At 44.2% G+C, this 21,432-nt stretch overlaps 2 protein-coding genes across 3 annotated transcripts in view; one reads left to right on the top strand and one right to left on the bottom strand.

Annotated features, from left to right (window-relative positions):
- Positions 1 to 5,492: 5,492 nt before the first annotated feature.
- Positions 5,493 to 6,519, bottom strand: LOC134095445 (RNA guanine-N7 methyltransferase activating subunit-like). The gene is made up of 2 exons (XM_062548983.1): positions 6,324 to 6,519; positions 5,493 to 6,079 (listed from the first exon to the last, which is right to left on the bottom strand). The coding sequence occupies exons 1-2, from the start codon at positions 6,494 to 6,496 to the stop codon at positions 5,896 to 5,898; spliced, it is 357 nt and encodes a 118-aa protein (XP_062404967.1). The 5' UTR covers positions 6,497 to 6,519; the 3' UTR covers positions 5,493 to 5,895.
- A 914-nt stretch (positions 6,520 to 7,433) lies between these two features.
- The window catches only part of homer2 (homer scaffold protein 2), a 25,990-nt gene continuing 11,991 nt past the window's right edge, over positions 7,434 to 21,432 (top strand). The window contains exons 1-2 of one of the 2 annotated variants that reach the window (XM_062549147.1): positions 7,434 to 7,563; positions 16,745 to 16,901. In XM_062549147.1, coding sequence (XP_062405131.1) covers positions 7,562 to 7,563; positions 16,745 to 16,901 — 159 coding nt within the window. In that variant the 5' untranslated portion in view covers positions 7,434 to 7,561. Of the gene's footprint in view, positions 7,564 to 7,853; positions 8,295 to 16,744; positions 16,902 to 21,432 lie in introns of those variants that run through there. The other variant, XM_062549146.1, reaches the window with a different exon arrangement.

The raw sequence follows: 21,432 nt of genomic DNA, 5'->3' as shown, positions 1-21,432 counted from the left end.
AAAAAAATTCATTCAAGATAATCTAGTCTTTCGAAACAGCACCAACACGCGTACAGCCACAATTTTACATAATAGGAATGAATTATGAATTTCAGCTCTTATCTGGTAAAGGGGTAAAGACAGACAGTATCATTCTGTCAAGTTCATCCACTTGAGCCACAGTACACAGTTTCATATAATCAATGCTTCAAGAAATTCAGGATCAAAAGACTTCTTGCACTGTTTTGAAGTTAAACTATTTCCTGCCACTTCCTTGTTCCTTGGCTAGGAGGCAGTAGTGGGCCACTGACACCAGTGGGCCACTGCCATGTGAACAAGCGCCTCCATTATCTGTCTCATTGGTTTCAGGTCCTTAGTGATGGGAGTTGAACTCCTCTCCTAGCGTGCCTGTGCATTTCTGAGCCTTTAATATTCATCGGTTTCTTCAGGGCCAAAGGGACAAGCACACAAAATGTGAGTGTGCGCTGAGTAGGGAGTCATCTCATTAATTAGGGAGTCAAACTCACTTCAAATTACAAAGTCTCGCCAGATGAGTTGTTAATTTGTTGCACTGAATTGTGGAAAGAGAGTTTTAACACAATATCACTGAAAACTAAATGACAATGTTGGCTCCAAAATGTAACCAAGGATAGATATACCAGAATATTTAGTTACAATTTGTGTGGGGTAAATGGAACAAATACCAGGACCAATGTTTTCTTAAAAGCTCATTGCATTTCTCCTGTCATCTCTTTAACATTAGTACTTGCACAATGGTACAGCACAATACTGCAGCTCTGGCAATAACATCAGCCAGCAACAAACGAATCTGATGAAAATGACTTCAAATTAATTAAGACACCCGTTTCCATGGCAAGATTTTTGGCCATAAACCGACTGAGAAGCCTTTGAATGGAACATTTAATTTGAGCTGGATGTCTAGCCAAAATGGGGGGGTGATGTTCAGAGGGATGTGATTAAACAAGACACACGTTGCTCAAGAGAGATCTATTGAAATGTCTATCAAAGGAGCATGCAGTGTTTACCTGAACACCCAGTAATGTATTATCTGGATATGCATATACCAAGTGCCCATTGTAGAATCTTTGGAATATTTCCATTTTCATTAGGCAAAGTTCATATGAAGAATAAATGACTAAAATGTGTGGTTCATACAGTCATGACTAACCACAGAAATGACATCACCAGTTGTGTCATTATGTAGACTTCTTATCTGCTGTCACTAATGTTGTCCTATAGCTAAAATAATGTCTTGAAACAAGAAGCCAGTATGACATTTTGTCGTAGCAACTATTGAATGCTATTCTGTGCACCTTTTGAGAAGCTACTGCACAGGGCTTTTTTTGCTGAGCTTGTCTTGTCACATTGATACTGTGTGGGTTGAGAAAATCCTCTCCACATATCCCTCTGCAACCCTGTATCTGCATGGCACTGCTCTCACGCACAGTTGTACCAATACTCTAAAAGCCCATTTAGAACACTCAGCTGACAGCGTCATATTTACATGGGTAGCAAGAATTGTGTTGTCCCTGTTGCCTGTTACAATACAATACAATCAGCATAATAAATCAACAAATTATGCATGACTAAAATAAATATTTCCTTTTAATTAAGCTCAGCTGAGCATGATGGACCCATTGTAATTGGCTTGAACTGGATGTCACTAACAGCAGCTGATTTAAGTTCACTCGGTTGAGGAAAGTTTATGCTGACAAGCAGCTTTTAAGTAGTCAGCCCTAATGTCTGATTTTTTTTTCTGTACAAAAATTGTGTTACCCCCTCCACTGATCATGCAATCAGAAATGGGACAGACTGTTGACCACTTGCTGGGGTTGCTGTTGTCACATTCGGAGTGATTGTGTGTGCTGTGATTCTTCAGACTCATTACTGCGCATCTCTCGCCTCCGGAGGAGACGGATGAACACGGCCCTGCAGTGGAACTCCAGCCGCGTGTGTTAGGACAACATCTGAGAGCGCCTGCCTGCCTGCCCACAGATGACTGGCTGAGAGTGGGAAGGCAGGGTTGCGAGGCTTGTCTCTTCCTCCTCCGCCTCCCCACCCACGCAGGCAGAGGGATGCGCGGCTCTCGCTGGCCTTGGCTCACTCCTCCAGCTCTGCAGCGACGGCTGTGTGCTGTAGCAAACTCCACACTTCCAAGTGTGCTGCAAAGTCTGCTACAAAGGGCAGCAGGGATCTTGGAGACATCATCTAACTGCTGAATTCTTATATAGACTAAGTGGCACGGCAACAAGATTTAATTTGCAGTAATTGCATCATGTGGACACGTTATTTACGTAGTAAAGTTATTAAAGGCAAAAATTGGCAGATGTTTTCCTAAACTGTGCCCATGTTTACAGTCTTATGTAATCCCATTTACTTTAAAGAGTCCCTCATCATGTCTGAGAGTGCTGCTGCTGTCTTATTTACTCATGTGTGTAACAACCTTCTGCACACACAGTCCACTAACCAGAAACCTCTAGCATTCATGGATGGTGGAGTGGCGCTTTGCCACTGGCCTGTTCACCCTCCTCTATCAATCACAGACAAACACACACACACACACACACACACACAAACACACACACACACACCTGGGACAAATAACTGCAAGTATGTCCATTTTTGCTTCCCTCTTTTTTTGTTGCCTTTACCAGCTGGATGTGGTTGCATAACCACTGTTTGCATGGTAAAGATAGATAGATAGATACTTTATTGATCCCCAAGGGGAAATTCAAGATGATGCCAGATAATGATGCCAGGCTCCAGGCTATGCTAGTATTTCGATGTTAAGATGACACTCCTATGTGCACCAAGCAATCTGACCAAGTAATCAGGACATATGTAATCTAATCCACAAGATTTACAGTAAGCCCCATATACTATAGGCATTTTTTCTATTTGTTGTGTTTTCTACTTCAGTAGGTCCTTTAAGTCCCTTTTCAAAAATTGTATGAGCACCTATTCCAAAGAGTAAATATAATTTTGCTTTGAGGAAATCCTCGTAAATATGGACCCAAACAGTGACCAACAGATGTGTTTCAGATGGAATTCTCATACCACTTATTGCCCTTCCAAGCCCTCTAGTTTCATACATTATAGCACGGTATAAAGTTAACATCTGCAAAAAGTACACAAAACCAGTATTTAGTACTCAATGTGTCCAACATATCCAAATTTCAATTCTGTCAATGATCTGGTCTTATAGATTTATAAATGAAAACACATACTAGAATGCACATCTTTTCATGACTTATTCCATTCCTTAATCTCATATTCACAAGCATTCTCATGAGATGAATCATTCTTGCATTTTGTCAGGAATATACTTGACATGCAAACCCCTTGCCTGAGGGAGAAAGTGTTGCTTTGGAGGATAAAAATAGAATAGGATGGAAGAAAAGGCAGACACAAACATATCACTTCCTACTCAAAAGGACATCAGGGCAGAACTGGATGCTCTCCTCGCAGAGATAAAGCAAACTTACATTAGCACACAACCAAACCCGTCACTGTCTCTGCCCCAGACATAATCAGTGAAATTAGGAAGTTTGCAAATGTGGTGCTGTGTTTACGTAACAGCCACCGTTCAAGTAAGGACAGCTACGCTCTCAGGCAGCGACCAGGAGGGAGTCAAGGGCGCTCTGTGTCTTCCTTTGATTTGCACGTGGACATCTCAGGTGAGGATTTGGCCCTCCAGTCAGCCGTGGAGAGAGATCCTCTCCGAGCCACGTGTATACGTGAATAAAGGCTTCATTCAGTGGGCTGCTGCCGAGTTGGGGCCGGTCACACGTGTAGCCGTCTAATGTGCAAGGCAACATTTTCATGCTCAGCTGCCCCCCAGAAGACTGCAGCGGCCCACCCTCAATCTCTACGCCCACTAACACCAGATGTAGGTCGCTGTGTGCTGCAGGGAACTCTGTGTGTGCGGAGAGGGGGGGGGGGGGGGGTGCACTCATGCTTGTGTGTGTGCCCTTGTGCAGTGGCTGAGTGTGTAAGACAAGGCCGCCAGCACAAGTCTCCAGTCCTGTCACATTGCATCCCAACAAACACACAAGCCGAGTACTGACACATGAATGGCTCTCTCTAAGGCACATGCTCTGCCCAACCCCCCAACCATCACCATCACAATCACAGCTATCCCAGTTAAAACAGGACAAATATTTTAAAACTCTTGAAAAGCTAAATGTATGCATATGCACTAATAAAAACCAAAACATGTGTATATGTACATAAATTAAAAAAATAGTTTGGGATATATTTCTTGCGGTCAAACCTGCCTGTGCTAGAGACAATATAGAGGGTCAGTGAATAGTAAGGTCATGCAGCTTTGGACAAAATTTCAGCATCTGCATCAATGAGTTGGTGCTCTTTTTGGCTCACGCTTAAACAGTGAGCAACACAATGGTGTGTGTGTGTGTGTGTGTGTGCTAGGGGATGCTGACGTCTTGGGCAAAGTTAGCTTAATGTGAACTGATTATGATGACAGCAGCATGGCTGCTGTGAGCGCGCTCCACTCCCCAGCCCAGTCTCCCTGCCCGCACAGCTGATTACCCTGCACAGGCACTCCGCTCCCCAGCCCAGTCTCCCTGCCCGCACAGCTGATTACCCTGCACAGGCGCCTGAGCTGGGGAGAGCAGTTAACACGTTCACCTCCAGGAGGAACTCTCTCTTAAAAAAAAAAAAAAAGCTGTGCACACATCCCAAGTCACAATCGTGTCTGACTCATTTCACAGCGGTGTATTTTTGGCTCTTAAAGATTTTTTTTTTTATTCTTAACTTATTCTTAACTGCATAATATCCATTTGGATACAATGGATATTGTGCAGTTCACTGAACAGAAATTAGTAAACCTTTAAATACCTTAAACTGTGACCACAAAATCTAAATACATTGAGTTTTGAGCAAGTTGCCCTCAATGAACTCAATCTGGACAGCATTTGGTTATGTGAAACTATTCCGTAACAGCGCTTAAAAGGTCACGTGATTAATTAAATTAACTGCTGTGGAAAACAGATGTTGGGCAAAGATCCAACCAAGCTGAATGCTTCATAAAAAAGTACTTTGATTAACACATCATATAATAACCATTATGCAGCAACACACCTTCTTTTACCAATGATTACCCACTAAATGCAATGTACTGTTCTATATTAGTGATGCCTTGTAAGAGAAAAAATATCCCCAAGATTATTAACTCTTGTTGGCCATTTTTTTCTGTGCAAGCCATACCTTTTTTCAAGGTGCTTCTGCCATGCTGTGAGTTTAACTCCCTCATATGGTTGTTTCCCACATCTCACACCATAGGGTGCACTCTCTCACACCCACCAAGACAGACTGATGGTGATACTGCAATGACCTCAGGAACTGTTTCCACAACACAACTTGTTTCAAGTAAAAACAGAACGGTCACACAGACCAAGCAATACTTTTGAAAGCATAATATTCATATGGGACCATCTAGTCCCTCTTTCAGTACAAGACCAGATGCAAGCTTTTTCACAAAACAAATGTCCTGAAGAAGGACCCAGTCAATTTAATAGATGTCATGAACTCATACTGTGATACAGACAGTGTACATTTTCATTCACAACCAAAGGGAATGGGACAGGAAAGCAATATTTCTTGCAACCACATACCTCTGACAATTGTTCTCTTCCGTTTTAACTTTCATTCTCAGTGCTTGGGTATATCCAGGCCAGCTGAATGCAATAACACAACATTTTGATTTTCTGCAGATCTACATCCCAACTGTATGGGTAAAACCTGCTTTGTTTTTAAGAGAATACAGGTGACAAGTGGATTCATCTGTTCTAAGCAAATACAGCCTTTCAAAGAAACTACATAATGAAAAATAGCCTCCATCTCCACCACCCAAGCGAAAATAAACACCTCCTATCAGTAACGCTCATAGCGTCTCTGGTTGCCTGAATTGTAGCCCTGATTATAGGAGTTGTGTTGGCCTTGATTATGTCCTCCTGATCCCCAGCGTCGATCCTGCCACTGCTGTGGGCCCCGCTGGTCATGCGAGCCCCAACCACGACCTCGGTCCCGGCCCCTGTATGGTCTCTGATCTTGATAACTGCAAGTCCAGTAAAACAAAAATCTCATTTAATCTATCCATATATGAATATGTCATGAAAGGCAACATACAGCACAATATCAACGTAGTGTCTACAAAGACTTGATGTATGGCATTATTATCAGCAGAGACTGCTCTTCCACTGCATGGGTAAGAAATGATATGGACCCAAGGCTAACTTAATACTGTATTTTCATATACTGCCAACGACACAATATAGTTGTATGTAACGTAGTGGGCATACCGGTTATCCCTGCCTCTTTGGAAACCCCCTGCACCACGACCTCTCCAATCTTCAACAAGTGGTGGTGGATTCACAGGCTGCTCAAGGTATCTTTGGTATTCCTCATCCTCTGATGTGAACCTACAGGCGAACTGCTCCTCATACTTCTGGAGCGTTTCGGAACTGTCCGTCATCCTAGAGATGTGTTGCACTATATCTATATATTAAAAACAAACACACACACACACATGGGCCTAATATTCAGCTTTAAAACAACAAGTGGTATATCTTACATGCCGTTCATATTGTTTAGGGAGGAGACGGTAAGAAAAATGATCAACGTTATACTGATATTATGCTATGGTGGCTAGATTAGCTTGCTAGCTATTTGCCATCGTGATGAATCTGTGAACGAAGTTAAGTCAAACAGGTTCTTGCGCTTCCAGTTATGCTAAGATCCTCTGTAAGCTGTTAACGTAAATTTTCGCAAATTGATTAATTTTGCTAATTTGTTTGGAATTTGAAACTTACGCCAAAACAGTTCAGTAGGTTGGTATCAAGCCACAGCATCAACAGCACAAGAACACAAACATGTGCATCACAAAATGCGTCCCGAGAGTTCAGTGAAATTAGCAAGTAGTTCCGCTTGGCGCGGCGAATGGGTATCTACCTAACATTGGATTCCAACAAGGATACCGACATGTAACATTCTTACAAACACGCAGAGGATGAACTTTTCAGGTTGCCTTGATATCTTACTAATAGTCACACAATAGAGATATCACCATGAAAGGAAACGTTTCCTTTTCTCAAAAAAGTTTTGTTTTGGGTTGCTGGCCATTTAGGTCTTTAGGCAACCTGCGGCATCTCCAATTGCGGAAGGGGAAAAGCGTATCTATTATTTGTTAAAAGTTTACATTGTAATGGTTGTGCATATTAATTTGTCTTTCTCAAAATAGACAGTTCACTCGGTTATTTGGAATACTATCTGAAAATTGCACCCACCACCTGAACTAGTTCTCTTCTTAATTCTCAAAGTCAAAGTCACCTGCCAAATCAGCCTTCCCACATAGCCTACTAACTCATCTGATGTAGCAAGCCTACCAATTGAAATCGACCAATCAGCCCACCCATCACTTCAGGATACACAGTGCAGTAGGCACAGATCAAGCATAAGCCATCCAGAATTTTGTTAACCCTGGTTGTTGAAGAGGCTATCTGATTTGAATGGGAAAACAGATTTCGGACTAACAGATGAAATGTAAGTTAACCTTATAACATACAGGCTTTCATTTCAGCTCGAAGTTCAGACATCTACGCTAAGAAAGCTCGCAAGTATTGTTTATTTGTTACCGCAAAGAGATTAGAGGTTTTACTCTGTAGAATGGTGTTGGTCTTTTCGTCATCCTATCAACCATTAGGCTATATCAATTGTCCGGCGTTAGCCCCTTTATTCGTTTGTCTTCTCTGTTTTGCCTGGGGTTTGTGTGTAGGCTAAGAGATAGGATGTGGGAGGTTGATAGGCTTCTGTGAGCAGGTGGAATCCGCTCAGTGTCGCTGCTGTAGCTGTAGGTCTCACTTGTAATTCAAACCCATTGGGGAACGGACTCATCGAAAACAATTCCACTAGCAACGCTCGGTTAATGTATGCCACGCTGTAACACTGTATTATCACCATATTTCTAAATGCCACAGTTGCCAAAGGAAAATCCCCATAAGAGCGTCGCCTGAAAACTTCAAATGGAAAGAGCTTGGCGAATGCAAGACGTACCAGGGAGATCCGAGCTCTGTTCATGAGAGTAAAGACTATCACATTTCAGTCTGTCAATCGCTTACTTGCTTGAAGTGGATCTTCGGTATGGACTTAACAAGGAGCTAATGTCAAGTGGACTTTGAAAATAGTTTATAACATAGAAGACTTCATTCTACCGGGGTGTTTGATACGCATTTTCTTTTCCGTGAAGATCTGTTTGAAAAGTCCGTGGAAATGGGGTGAGTGTGGGTTATAGATTTGCTACTTTCCTTTGAGAAATCAAGTGCCTGTTGTGGCATATCCGTAATTGAGTTTTAAACTATTTATACAGACTAACACAAATCATACACGTTCCTCCACTAGGGAAATGAGAGCCATTAATGTTATTAGGTTAAGTGTCCAAACTAACCCCACCATTCTCCGTTACGCATAGCGTATATTTTTTGTCTCGGTATCTGAACATTGTTGTTGGATTGAATACATTCTCAATATTTTAAAGGGACGAACATTCTTCTTTGCCCCGAGTTGATTAATTGGTTGGCTAGGGTCTTTGTAATGCATAACCCTTGTGCCCTCTCACTGTCACCCGGAGTCTGAATCATTCTAGACTATCTTCATACAAAGTAATGCAATTTCTATTACATTTATCAATGGTCTAGGAGGTTTATGAACATGTAGGCGTTGTGTGTATTACAGAGTTAAGATAGCAGAAACACTGAAGATACAGTGGACTGCACTTCGACTGTCGATTATGATCTAGGCTTGATATTTCAGGCTCAGTTGTCACAAATAGTTCCGTGAGTAATTTACTGTTGGCGATAGTTTAAATTCCTCAAATTTACCTGGAATAAAATTACGACACATTTGTGAAGATAATTGCTGTATCAGTGTCACCACTGCAATCCAGTGAGTTATTTTTTCCTTTAACATGAACCACGAAGAGAGCGGTGAGAACGTCAGGGACAGAGTCAACATAACCCACGCATGAGCAAGCCTTGACAAACAGTGCGCAGGGAAGGGGATGGAGCTGGGGCGAACTGGATCTGTGGAAGAGGTCTTTTTACCCACTCGATCATGGCTCTCTCATTTGAGCTCAAGATCAATGTTCTGTCCTTGTTCTCTGGGTCTTTTGTGTTTGCACAAAGGCATGTGTGTATTTCCCTGTATGGCAGTGTGGTTACTGTGCATGGACTGGCCTGGAACGTTGACTAATCACATAACACAGTGGATGTGGTGTCACATATATCAGCCAATTCATTCAGCTGCAGTTCTGGTTCATCTCAAGTGCACTAAACCCCACTCTATAGCGGTGATCATGAGATGCCTGAAGCCATTTACTTTGATTATCTTTGGCAACTGAATGTTTATTAGACTGGAAGCGAATGGTAGCCTACATATGCTTGCTTTGAATATATACTGGGTGTGTACAGTGAATGATAAAATCCCTTTTCCTTTCCCCTCTGAAGGCACTTACACAACTTTGCTAAAAACCTGTCCAACTACTAAAGCAGATCTGGCATCCCTTCACCTTCTTGTCTGCCTTCAAGTTGCTTGACCAGTTTGTGCATCATGAGAGTCACCTTGCACAACACTCAGCCACTGAAAGCATTCTTTCCTCAGAGAAGACTACTTTCAATCAAAGAAGTTTTCCCTTTTTTCCTTAAGAGTTTCGGGGTGTGTATGTGAGTCATGAGGGACTGACTTTTATAGCTTATTCATGTTTGTAATACTGCAGTGGCTCAGACAGGTCAGCACAATACCGAACCCACAGCACAACTTGTGTTGAATTTTTGTTGTGCCTGGGCCAATTTGTTATTATAGGTTGGTCATACGACAATCATAGCAATCATGCATACAAATATTTGTGGGATCTTTCAGCAACACTCTCCAAGGCATTTACTATTTAGGAAATGCTTATAATGTTTTTGAAATGATTTAAGACACAAAATAATGATCATGATTTGTCTCTGTCAAAAATGATTGCATTATGTAACCAAAGGCATGACCGCATAGTTTCGCACAATGCAATTTTGTCTACTGCCCAATACAATGGAGGTCATTAGCATAAGCATATTGATTTTTGATAGTTTTGTCTGAAGCCTATTTGGCTGCTTCATGTCCAGGAGATGGTTATAGATTAACTAGCTGGTTCAGCCTACCGCTTGCTAGTGTTTCGCACACACCCAAATAGTGACCCAGAGGCCAAAGCAGAAAAGTTGATTAGCAGTCTCCAGTTGACAGTTCAGATTGTTCTCTGGTAATGAACACCCCACATCACCCACTCTCTGATCAATGAGCAGTTGAGCCGATCGGCATCATCTATCCAACTTTCTCTCATGAGCTCTCATTATGCAATAATGTTTCGGCAGTTGGTATAGAGCTGGAGTGCTGCTCTTTTCAGTATGAATAGATTTGAAACAAATATGTCGCCTTTGGTGACAATGGCTGCCGTGTGAGGCATTGGTCTTACTTGGATCTGTGGGAATACTAGTCAGATAGGACAAGTGCTGCACAGAGAATTTTACTGAGAAACATTGAGACATGTTGAATATCAATGGAGGAAAAACATTTTCTAACACAGCGAGGGCTTAATAGTGTCAAATAATGAAAATGGCCTTTTCCTCTGATTTGATATCTTGAACGTCTTACTCTGCCTAAAGTAAATCTGCATGAACTGCCTGTCACCCCTTGACTGTATGAAACACACATTGAAATAAAAACTAAACACAGATGCTGGTCATTTAGGACCTCTTTGATCTGACCATGTCATAAGCTGAAATAATGAGGGTCAGTCATTATAATGAAAAGCTTGGCCTTTTAGGTGCACATCAATACCAATTTGACATAACAATCCAAATACAGATCCACAGCCTCAAGAAAAAAAACAAAAAATCACACTCAACATTCAGTCAATTAGTGTAGGACATCTTGTCTTAAGTGCTAGTAAGTCTCAGTGGCACACCTGCTCAGGAATGTATTGATGGTTCTTAAATCCATTATATTGTTCTGTCATGGGAGGTGAGCAAGGGAGAGGATTACTTTTGGGGTGGTTGGATAGTGAGGGTAGAGATCGCTATTTAAAGTAAGCATGGGAGAAAAGGCAGCACCCAACATGGGGACTGATCCTAATCTCTTGTCAAGCACTGTAACCGGCTTAAGTGTCATTGATTTAGCTGTTGAGATGCCGCTCTGATGCCTGGTCTATGCAGCCAAGGTAAAAGGTTCAGGCCACTGACTGGCATTTGTTGTGTCTACGCAATCTGAACCTAAGAGTGAAATTGTCAGTGTTATGGTAAACATCATTACTTGAAGATTGGTTAATGAAAGGACAGACCGGTGGGGATTGGAAGAGTTTTTACCAGATGGTGGGGGCCATTGGCCATCTGTTGTGGCTATCCACTAGGCTGCAGACTATGCATTCTCCCCGACTCTGGAAATTATGCAACGAGAGTGTAGTTGTCTCCCCTTTAGTGAACTGCATCCCACGTGACGTGACCCAACATCACAACACATCACGCAAAATGTCTGCTCTTATCAAGTACAAAATGTCATAGTATACAGACATCAGAGATGTTATCTAATTCATGCATCAATATTGGTGCGGTGTTGTGTAACAGGATCGATGGTGTTGTCCCAACTGGTCTTGGGTCTCCGTGCTGTTTGGGCAGCATCATGTTGTAGACGCCCGCGTGGTGGGCAACTGTGATCAGTGTGAGGAACAGCTCTCCTCTAGCTGCAAAGCTCGGCTCTTGTTTTACGTAATGAGAAAAAGTTTCAGCGTTTAGGAGAGTTGCTGTAAATGAAGAGATCCAAGTGTCTGCTCCAAGTCTTTGTGACCTACATATGGGAGATCTTCTCCCTTTCTCCCACCGCAAACACAGACACCAGTCCCTCTCTTCTAATCCTCTGTCTGCACACACTAGATTCTTTTCCTGTGTGTCTTCAGTATGGTGGGGATACCACAACCTCTGCAAAATCTGTTACTTAAACACTTCAGCGATTTTGCTGGTTGTCCCTTTTATGATCTCATTTGATACTTGGGTGCAAGCTTGGTGCAATATTTATGTTGCTGTAATATTCTGCTCACCATAAACAATGGATAGAGTGTGCCATTTGTGTGGCGATTGGAATCTGATTGGCCTTTCAGTTCCTGATTAGAGAAGGTTGTGGAACATCAGGAGGCCATGGTGCTTAATCAGCTGTTTTACACACATGCTGCTGTTATTGTTTTGATCTGTCTGGCCCCCCTCTCGCTCTCTTCTATATGGCTACATAGTTATTGTATGATTTTTCTCTCCCCAGTGCAACAGCTATAACCAGGTTTGCCTCTGCTTTCCTATTGCCTGCCTAATGTATAGCTGTTGTCAGCCAGACGAGTACAGAGGAGTGGAGGAGCCACATAGCTGGGTGGTGTGCTATGCAGCATGCGCTCGCATTGTGTTTGCTGCGACTCAGAGCTGCCCACACAGAGCACTCCAATAATAAAGCCTGTTTGTGAGTAAGCTCATCCTAACAGAGTGTGGATCAGACCCAGCTGAAATATAGGGCACAGGTGTACCGTCAAATGAAGATCTACAATGGCAGTGTTTTCCCTCTCTTGGCTTCACAATCGCAGCACTGATATCTGTCACCGGTTTTCTATCTCATCATGAAGGGAACTATTCAAGATTTATGAAAAGAACTAGGAACATCTTGTTTTGCTCGCTTGTCAGAGGAGAAATCTAGTTTTGAGCTCAGGAGAACAGGTACAATGACATTCTTTTTTCTCGTTCCTCACAGGAATTTGGGGAATGTGCCCGATGGTGTGGCCTCAGTGTGAGCTTTTCACAAGGTCCTGGAGGCCGTAATACCTAGCCTCTATGGAGCACATTGATGTACTTCACACGTTCAGTGACTTGGCTTAACAGAGGGAACCTTTCAAACCATAATGAGCGCATTTGTGGAAGATATTTGTGCTGCTGACCTGTAACCTTGTGTCAACTTAAAGCTTAGAGGACGATGGGAGACTCAGATCGCAGAGGTTACCTTTTATTTATGCATGATAGTAGTTACATGATAGCAGTTGTTGAATTACATTACGTTCTTGGAATAAGTGTTTTGTTAGTGAACAAAAATAATAAATAACCCTTTAGACACATTTAAAAGCTGAATAAAACGTCATGATAGCTGTAGACCCAAATGTTATGTCTGGAAGGAGACTGATATCTTTATTTATATTCTTTGTGGCATGTATTTGTGTCAAACTCGACTAAACAGAAATACACATGAGCTCATATGAGCCGTCTACTTCCCTTCTGTTTCCGTTTCTGGGGCAAGGTGAGTTTTTGGGATCCATTTAAAAGCTCGGAGTACATGCCCCAGTGGACCCAGACTTTTACGGCTCATGTTGCCACTCCTGTCCCTCAGACTAGAATGTTATGTCATCAAGAAAATGCTTTTTAGGCAAACTTGGGAGAACTAAGTAAGCCTAAAAAATTTAACACATTCTAGAGATGCCAAGGTCAGTCATGCATGGCATGATTCGCACCGGTCTCCGCAGAGGTAGCCAGCACACTCCCCGTCATTGTGTGACGCTCCGTGAGCTCTGTAAAAAGGGGCACGGGTCAGGAGCATTAGCCTTGCGTTTCATGACGTTTAACATGGATGCGCTCATCTGTTGAACGGCAGCCAATCATGGGTGAGAGAATTCGAGAGGCTCAGCACGCAGAGATATCCTGGTTGGTTGTAGGCTCCCCAGTGTATTGTTCTCCCTCGCCGGTGAGCTGAAGACTCGAGTCCATCAGAGCACTCCCACTCACCGGTGAATTATTCAAATCCAACAGCACCACTGGTGAGGGGACGGAGATGGAGGACTTCCAGACAATCTATCGTGAGGGTTGTTGTCAGTCATTTTATTGACACTGTGGTATTTTAAAGAGCAAGAAGTGAAATCTCTGTGTTTAAATTCCACCTGAGATTAGGCTGGAGATGGTCATTGTTGAATGGCCTTGACCTTTCATTAGCTGCAAAATCTTTCGCTCTCTTGGCTGAGTCGCACACAGAGGCCCCTCTATCAGACATATTTTTGGCATCACGCTGTCCTGTTTATGTGAAGCCTGGGCATGAAGACTTTTGTCATCTGTCTCATAAGAAAACCGGCTTTTATTTCCCCATTCCTCAGAGTGCAGCACCTGGCTGCATTTTATTGTAGTAGTCAAACATGCAGAGCCCGTAATCAAAACGACACTGGAAACCCATCTCAAAGCTCAACCACCACTACAGGCAATTCATATAAGGGTGGTTATTTCAAGAGCTCGTGAGGACATCCGCTTTATAGTCTTTTCCAAATGTTGCCCTGGAGCATCAATCAGGCAGCCTCCTGATTGCTGGGAAATCAACACTGCATGTGGTCGCTTTGTTGATTGGGTTTGAATGGCATCGACACGGCGTGTGTGGTGGCCACTGTATGACAGGAGCAGGCACTGTCAGGCAGCCAGGCAGTGAATGAACAGTTGAGTCGTGTCTGGTTGTGGGATTTTTGATAAACTGTCAGTGTCATCTGCACCAAGGGTATTATTGCCAAAGTAGATTATGACATGAGATTAGAGTTAATTCTTTGGGAATAAAATGTATTGGGGAAAGTATTCATTTATTTCAGACATGGCTCAAGTATGATTAGCTTGCTGACTTGCGGTAAAATATTTTTTGGGATTTTAAGGCTTTTATGATAGATTTGGATATTTGTATTCTACCTTCCAAATCAGTCAAATCCAAACCAAAGAAATAGAGATCCTTTTCGACAAAAATAAATCATCCCAAAGTTTTGACAGAATAGAAAGTTGACTCTGCAAACTGGAATATGAGCCTCTTGCCGTATGTTTTTGCTGTCTTTTGTAAGCCTTGCGGGGGAGAAGTGAAGATGTTGTCTCTGAGCCTGTGCAACCGAAGCCTTCTTGTTTCCCAAAGCAGGCACAGTTGACACAAATCTTGTGTGAGGGTTGCTCGCTGGTTTGCGGGGGTGTAGTTATTCCTGCTGACTGGTGAATGAGGAGTTTATGCAGAGCAGGATGTTCAGGAGGAGTCACACGTCCGCACCAATACTTTGGGCTTGGATGAGGGAAGTTTCGCATTCCCTGTAATGTGGCTCCTTGTCACTGGGATTTGGCTCAAGCTGATCAAAGCCCCCTTCTAAATCAGTACAGGCTCCTTAAATGCCTGCCTAAAATAATCCAGCTTCACTTTCCAAACCCACACTTTTAATGCTTGCATGTTGTGTTGCACTGCATATAAGTGCATGTTCTTAACGGTATATAACATCTGCTGTAGTCTACAGCATGTAGCAGCATGTTTAAATAAAAAGCAACAAGGTCATATTGAAAGAGCAAGAAAGAAAGCTTGCTTTTGTCATCAGAATCATGGTCTGATGGAGGCCCATCCTTGTGGAGCTGCATCTGTGACCTTGTGTAGTGGCTGTGTTTGTGAGCTCGGCCCGTGTTGGCCTGAGGTGCAGGTCTGTCCCCGGCTCACGCGGATGCGGATGACTCCCTGCAGCCGGAGTGCTGGAGCGTTGCGTGTTAAGCCAGCGTTGACTAAGAACAAAGCGTCCGTCGGGACCGGAGCTGTGGCGTTGTGCGGAGCTCGTCGGAAATCAAAGGAACAATGTCAGGTGCATGGAATGCTCGCCAGAGGCTGGTGGAGCCATATGTGCTGAAAGCCAGCATCATATGAGCAGACCCAGGCCCTTTCATTTTCAATTATCTGACTGACCTCTGTTGCATTACAATTTGCGATAATGTCTTCATTCATCCAAACAATGCAACAATTGCTGAAGGGCATCGCTGCAAATCCGATCCGACAACAAATCTCGGCACAGTTGCTGTTTGTTTGGGTGGAAATGAAACCATTAGGTCCATTACTTTTCAATTTGCCGTGTTAAGTAGCATGTGTCATTTGGATCCACCTAAGCAGTATCAAAACATCATTACGTGTAATGGCTCCACACTGGAAGCCTGTCTGTTCATGTCAACTGTATTGTGAATCAGGGTTCTACGCCTGAGTGAGCTCCTCCGCGTGATGCTCTCAACAGCACCACAGATGCCCTGCCTCTAAGGGCTCCTTCATTCCTTGTCAGCGGCTGTATTATACCTATTAAGTGTGTTGTCAGCACGAGGGCCTTTGCTGGCCTCCAAAAGATGCTCTATTCCCCCAGAGTCCCGCGGCCATGTCGCTCGCTCAGAAAGCCTGGACAGGCCACGTTTGTGTAGGATGACGCGGAGTCCTGTATTTAAAGACCAGACATACCCACGCGGTGGCTGGCGTCATCCATGGCAGGTTGTTGTTAATGTGTTCCTGAGCCTCCACTGTTGACCAGAGGATAAAAAAAAGGTGCTGATGTGTTAATAGCTCTGGTTTGCTGTGCAGGATTAGGGCTGGTATTATATTATCACGGCCTTGCAGACTGTGTTTTCTGGGAGGGCCTGTCATCTCGCTCAAATAGGTGATGTGAGGAAGGTGTGAAGAAGTTGAGCGTGCTCGCTGTGTATCAACACAAGTGCGCATCTCAGGAGGGAGACGGTTTTGTGTCCAGAGAGAGAGAAAACAATAAAGGTGTTGCTGTTGTTCCCGCTGTTCGCCATTTGTTGGAATTCTTCCTGCTCACTCACTCTGTTTTTTTCTTGTTGTTCTTCTTCTTCTTCTTGCTGATTTGCAGGGAACAGCCGATCTTCACCACCAGGGCTCATGTCTTCCAAATCGACCCCACCACCAAGAAGAACTGGGTCCCGGCCAGCAAGCAGGCCGTCACCGTCTCCTACTTCTATGACAGCACGCGGAACAGCTACCGCATCATCAGCGTGGATGGTTCTAAGGTGAGCGCTATGGGAACCGGATTCGGTTGGAACCGAATCAAATGGTGTTTCATTTAACCCCCCCTTCCACCCACCCACCCCCACATGATGTCAGCCAAGCCAGCTGCTGGGAAGCACAACCCTGGCTCCCTCTGATGTAGTTAGCTGGAGTGAAGTGGGGAATATTGATTAGCATCAGGTAGATTCTCAGGGTTGCCCAACTCTGCTCTTTGCTCTGCAGTCGTCATCTCGTATAATCAACATGCTGCAACTGACCACGCTGTCATGGTGGATTAGTGTCGTCTGTTGTGTTGTGCTTGATTATGACAGTGGTCGGCTGCAAATTACACTGCGAATTCCCGGTCAGTCAGGCCTCGGCGCTTAACAAGTTAGTCCTGTGACGCCAGATTGCTTCCCCCCAAGGAGCTCAGTGAAGTTGCTGATGTGTCAGCTACTTTGTTGAGGAATGCGGGGTAAGTCTCTCTGTGTCCCCTCTGACTGACTCTAGTGGCGTCACCTCCCCCCCACCCCCCCGACAGCGGCCCTTTAAAGGACATGCGGAGCAGGCGTGTTGCTGGGACACGCGGCCAACAGCCTCGCCCGCCGCGGCGCGGAGCGGCTAAATTAAGACCAGTTCACATTTCCTCACCGCAGTGTGAATACCAGCAGGCCAAACGGGCTGCAGAGGCCCGGCCACTCAAACACACCGTCCACTGCACGGGAGTCGGTCAGGCTTGATCCATAAAACTGAACAAGGCGAGCAAATACAAGTGCTATTAGTGCTGTTAATTCCCCGAGTCTCAGAGGATTGGCCAGATATTACTGCCCTGCACCCCACCTCGCCTCCCCCACCCCCTCCCCTCACGAGCCTTCGCCTATCTCTCCCACTCGCCACTCGCCAGAGCTTTATGTTGTGCGTTTCCATGGAGATTAGTGGCCTCCCGGCTGCGGGGCTGTTTGATTACGCCAAGATCCTCGTGTCACAGTCAGTCGGCATGACTGATAGTAGAGCTCAGAGTTCAGAGCTGTCCCAGCAGGCCAGTGTGTCGTGTGTGTGTGTGTGTGTGTGTGTGTGTGGGGGGGGGGGGTGACGTTGTCCAGGCAGACAGAGACGGAGACAGCGGAGAGAGCAGTAGCCTGCCCAGCTACTGGCTTTGTCTTCCTGTATGTTCCTGTCTCAGAGCCAGCACAGATGGGTGACAATTTAGTTCCCATTATTATTCATAAAGAAGAATACAGACTGTGACAATTTGTGTCACTGATGAATCTCGTACCTTGCTTGACCTAAATAGTTTAGATGTCTCAGATCTTCACCTGTTTGCAGCCATTGAGGACTTGCATTCCGATCATAACTGCGGTGCACCTGGTGAACATCAATATCACTCACGTCCAAAGGTGACTTGACAGTCAGTGAAAGGCCACAGTCACAAGTAGACCATCAAGTTACTTCACATTTTATTATGGCTCTGTAGCCCTGATTCAAGAACCGCTGTGACCAGAAGCTTTTAGTTAAGTGCACCTAACATTTAACCACACACAGAGATTAGAGCAGCTACTTGGCTCCTGGAGACACAGAATCACTGATGGAGTTTAATGGCCACCTGTTTATCATCCCCGGTTATTTTTATACATCACGTTAAATGTTCATATTGCAGTCTGAGACAATCAAGCATGTAGAACATTAAGCCTTCCACTGAACTGTACATTAAGCAGTAAGGGGAGAGTGGTCTTTAGTGCTGAAAGGAAGGGGTTGTCATTGTGCTGGTGTTAATTCAGTTTAGGTGTCTGGCCCATTCTTCTGAGAGGAGCCGCTTAATTGCATTAAGAGCAGTAAACTGAGGCATCTGCATTACATCTTTGAGCTCAGCATGGCTGTGGAAGTCTGAAAATGACATTATGTGTGTGTGAGGTGAGTGAGAGTGTGTGTGTGTGTGTGTCATTTATCTTTTGTGACCAATTACTTTGTATGAGGTATGTTAATCATCCATTTTAACCTTTGCTTATTTTCATGGTTTATACCTTCTCAAAAAAAAAATCTTTGAATCTTTGAACGAGGTCAGATTGTTGCCATATAGGGATCAGATTTGTTCATATTTTCCATGATATTTTAAAGTATATTTTGCCTTTATTCAGCTAGAAGATGGACAGGAAGTGAGCGAGAGGGTGTGGGGGCGGGTGGGATTGGCCAGCGGCGTGTGTGGAACCTGAAGCTAAACCCGTGGGCAAAGTGGGCACCCAAACGTGGCATGGACGCTGCAGCTGCTGGTGCCACAGCGCCCCCTCAAATTAATGTTTTTACGTTGAAAAAAATCAGTTTCATTTTCAGTCAGGTTTTCCAAGTCAAATATTCCAAGGAAACCGGGGTGATATCTGAAACCAAACTCATTTGTTAATCACTTAAACAAATAAAGAAAACAAAAGTGCAGTCCTTGCAATACTGTTGTATTGCAGAGAAGTGTGCCTTTCCCTACATGAAGTGGAGTGACAGAGAATGATATCATGGCGTATGTTTTCTGTCAGCCCATGGCTCGTCTGGCTGCTCCACCAGGCTGGCATCTGGCAGCCAAGGAAGAGGGCCTCTCGCTGTGCGTGTAATCTTTCACAACTTGGAAGCTTGCCTGCTCTAGATAATCCTGCCTTGGGTTCCACTGACACCAAGAAACACCTGTTTGTGCCGTACTTCCACTTCAAATGTGCCGTTTTTTGTTTTTGTGTTTTTATATTACGGATCGGGCAGAAAAGTGGCTGGTTTAAACATTTTGTTGGCTTGAAGGAGAAGAAGCTTACGCGCAATAGGCTCCACACTCTCCATCTGGTATCAAATTACACTCGGTGCAGAAGTCACTCAACCCAACAGTGGGGGTGTGTGTAGCTCTCCACGTCACCTCTCTGAAGCAAAATATTTAAATGGGATCTAATCCCCTATAAAAAAAAAACCCCTCTCCTGGCACATTGTCTGTGTTGGACTCAGGGAGGGTTTTTGTGGCGATACTGTCAGGTGAGTGGCCGCCACTGGCTCCCCTGAGTCAGCTGACCAGTCTGAGCGAGGAGGATGTCCGGGCCACAGCTCGTGCGTGACCTTGCAGCCTTCGCTATCTGATCCCAGTTCCGTCCCTCTGGGCAGTGGCGCATGCTGCCCTGCAGCTGGCCCCGTCAATAACTGGCATTGACGCCTGGTAATGCCAACATTACACTCACACACTATAGGCTACCACCCGACCCCACCACCCCATGGCCCACTTATGACAGGACATCTGTCACCACAGCCCCCACTCCACGCTCTTTACAAGCTTTAAATTCAAGTCCCCCAGTTAAATTAAATAAAGAATCCCCAACATATTAGCACTAGGTCTAAGTATACAAGTAATGTTATATTAATATATTAGCACTAGGTTTAAGTATACAAGTAATGTTATATTAATACATGTCTGGTATCGAATAGATATCTCGTCTGACTCTCTTGTCAGTCACTGTTGAAAACACTGGTTCAATAAAAAGAATACTTGTAAGCTTATCAGTCTGGTGGTTTTGTCAAGGCAGAGGAAGCTTCAGTAACATGTCTGATGTCTGACGCAGCCCTGAGCGATGCATGTTTCCGTGTGGTCACGTGATCCTCTCAGCTGCTGTCATGGCGAGGGTGATGAGGCGTTGAGTCATCTGGGCTGAGTGGCGTTGCGGAGCGAGCCTGCGAGCTAAAGACATAAGCATGACTGCAGTGGGTGGCAGTTGGAGAAGACTTTCTCTATTGGCCTTGTTTGATGTCGCTAAGCTAATTCCTGCCTCCACGTTCAATCCTCACGGGAGGAATATTAATGGCGCTGACACAAGCCATAATTCTTATACTTCTGACATGTAATGCATTTCGTACATCTCAAAGTGCTTGTATTTATAAACACTCAACACTCTTCCACATGCGCTCACCCTCTCCATCCTGAGAAGATGTCTAGTAATGACTGGATATCTGTTAGATTATTGGAGGGCTACTGATTTTTGGAACAGAACTTCTTTTCTGTTTTGTACTTCTTTCCAGTTTCCACCATCAATGTCTGCACACACACACACACACACACACACACACAAACACACACTTGCAGCTGCATCCCAGAAGCTTTTAAAAGATTATAGTGGAGAGCTGTGCGCAAGTCCGAGTGTGTGGAGAAAGCGGATAAGGATATCAAGGCTTTGGTGGTGGTGCTGGTGCGGAGTGGATTATATCCCAGACTCCGAGTCGGCCCTGTTGATTATCCTATTATACACCACAGGACGGGGAGATGCTGTCGGGATCAACGGAAGCATCATCTCCAACTGCTCTTCCTGTTTGTGTGTGTGTGTGTGTATGTGTTTTTGTGTTTGTGTGTGTGTTTGTGTGTGTGTGCATCGCTGTAATCAGTGCTGATGCATCACTTGATTGTGTGGTGATAACCACAGCCACAGCTATTATGCTGATGTTTTTACACAGATGTAATCTAAGCTCTCCAGATCAATCTGAATGCATGTCCAGATGTGCATTTCCTATAGTCACACAGCCCGTCCTCCAGAATGTGTGCATCAC

Source organism: Sardina pilchardus, chromosome 11, assembly GCF_963854185.1.
Source record: "Sardina pilchardus chromosome 11, fSarPil1.1, whole genome shotgun sequence".
NCBI classification, from domain to species: Eukaryota; Metazoa; Chordata; class Actinopteri; order Clupeiformes; family Clupeidae; genus Sardina; species Sardina pilchardus.
Note: the sequence above shows the minus strand (reverse complement) of the source record. Positions and strands in the feature narration are given on the sequence as shown.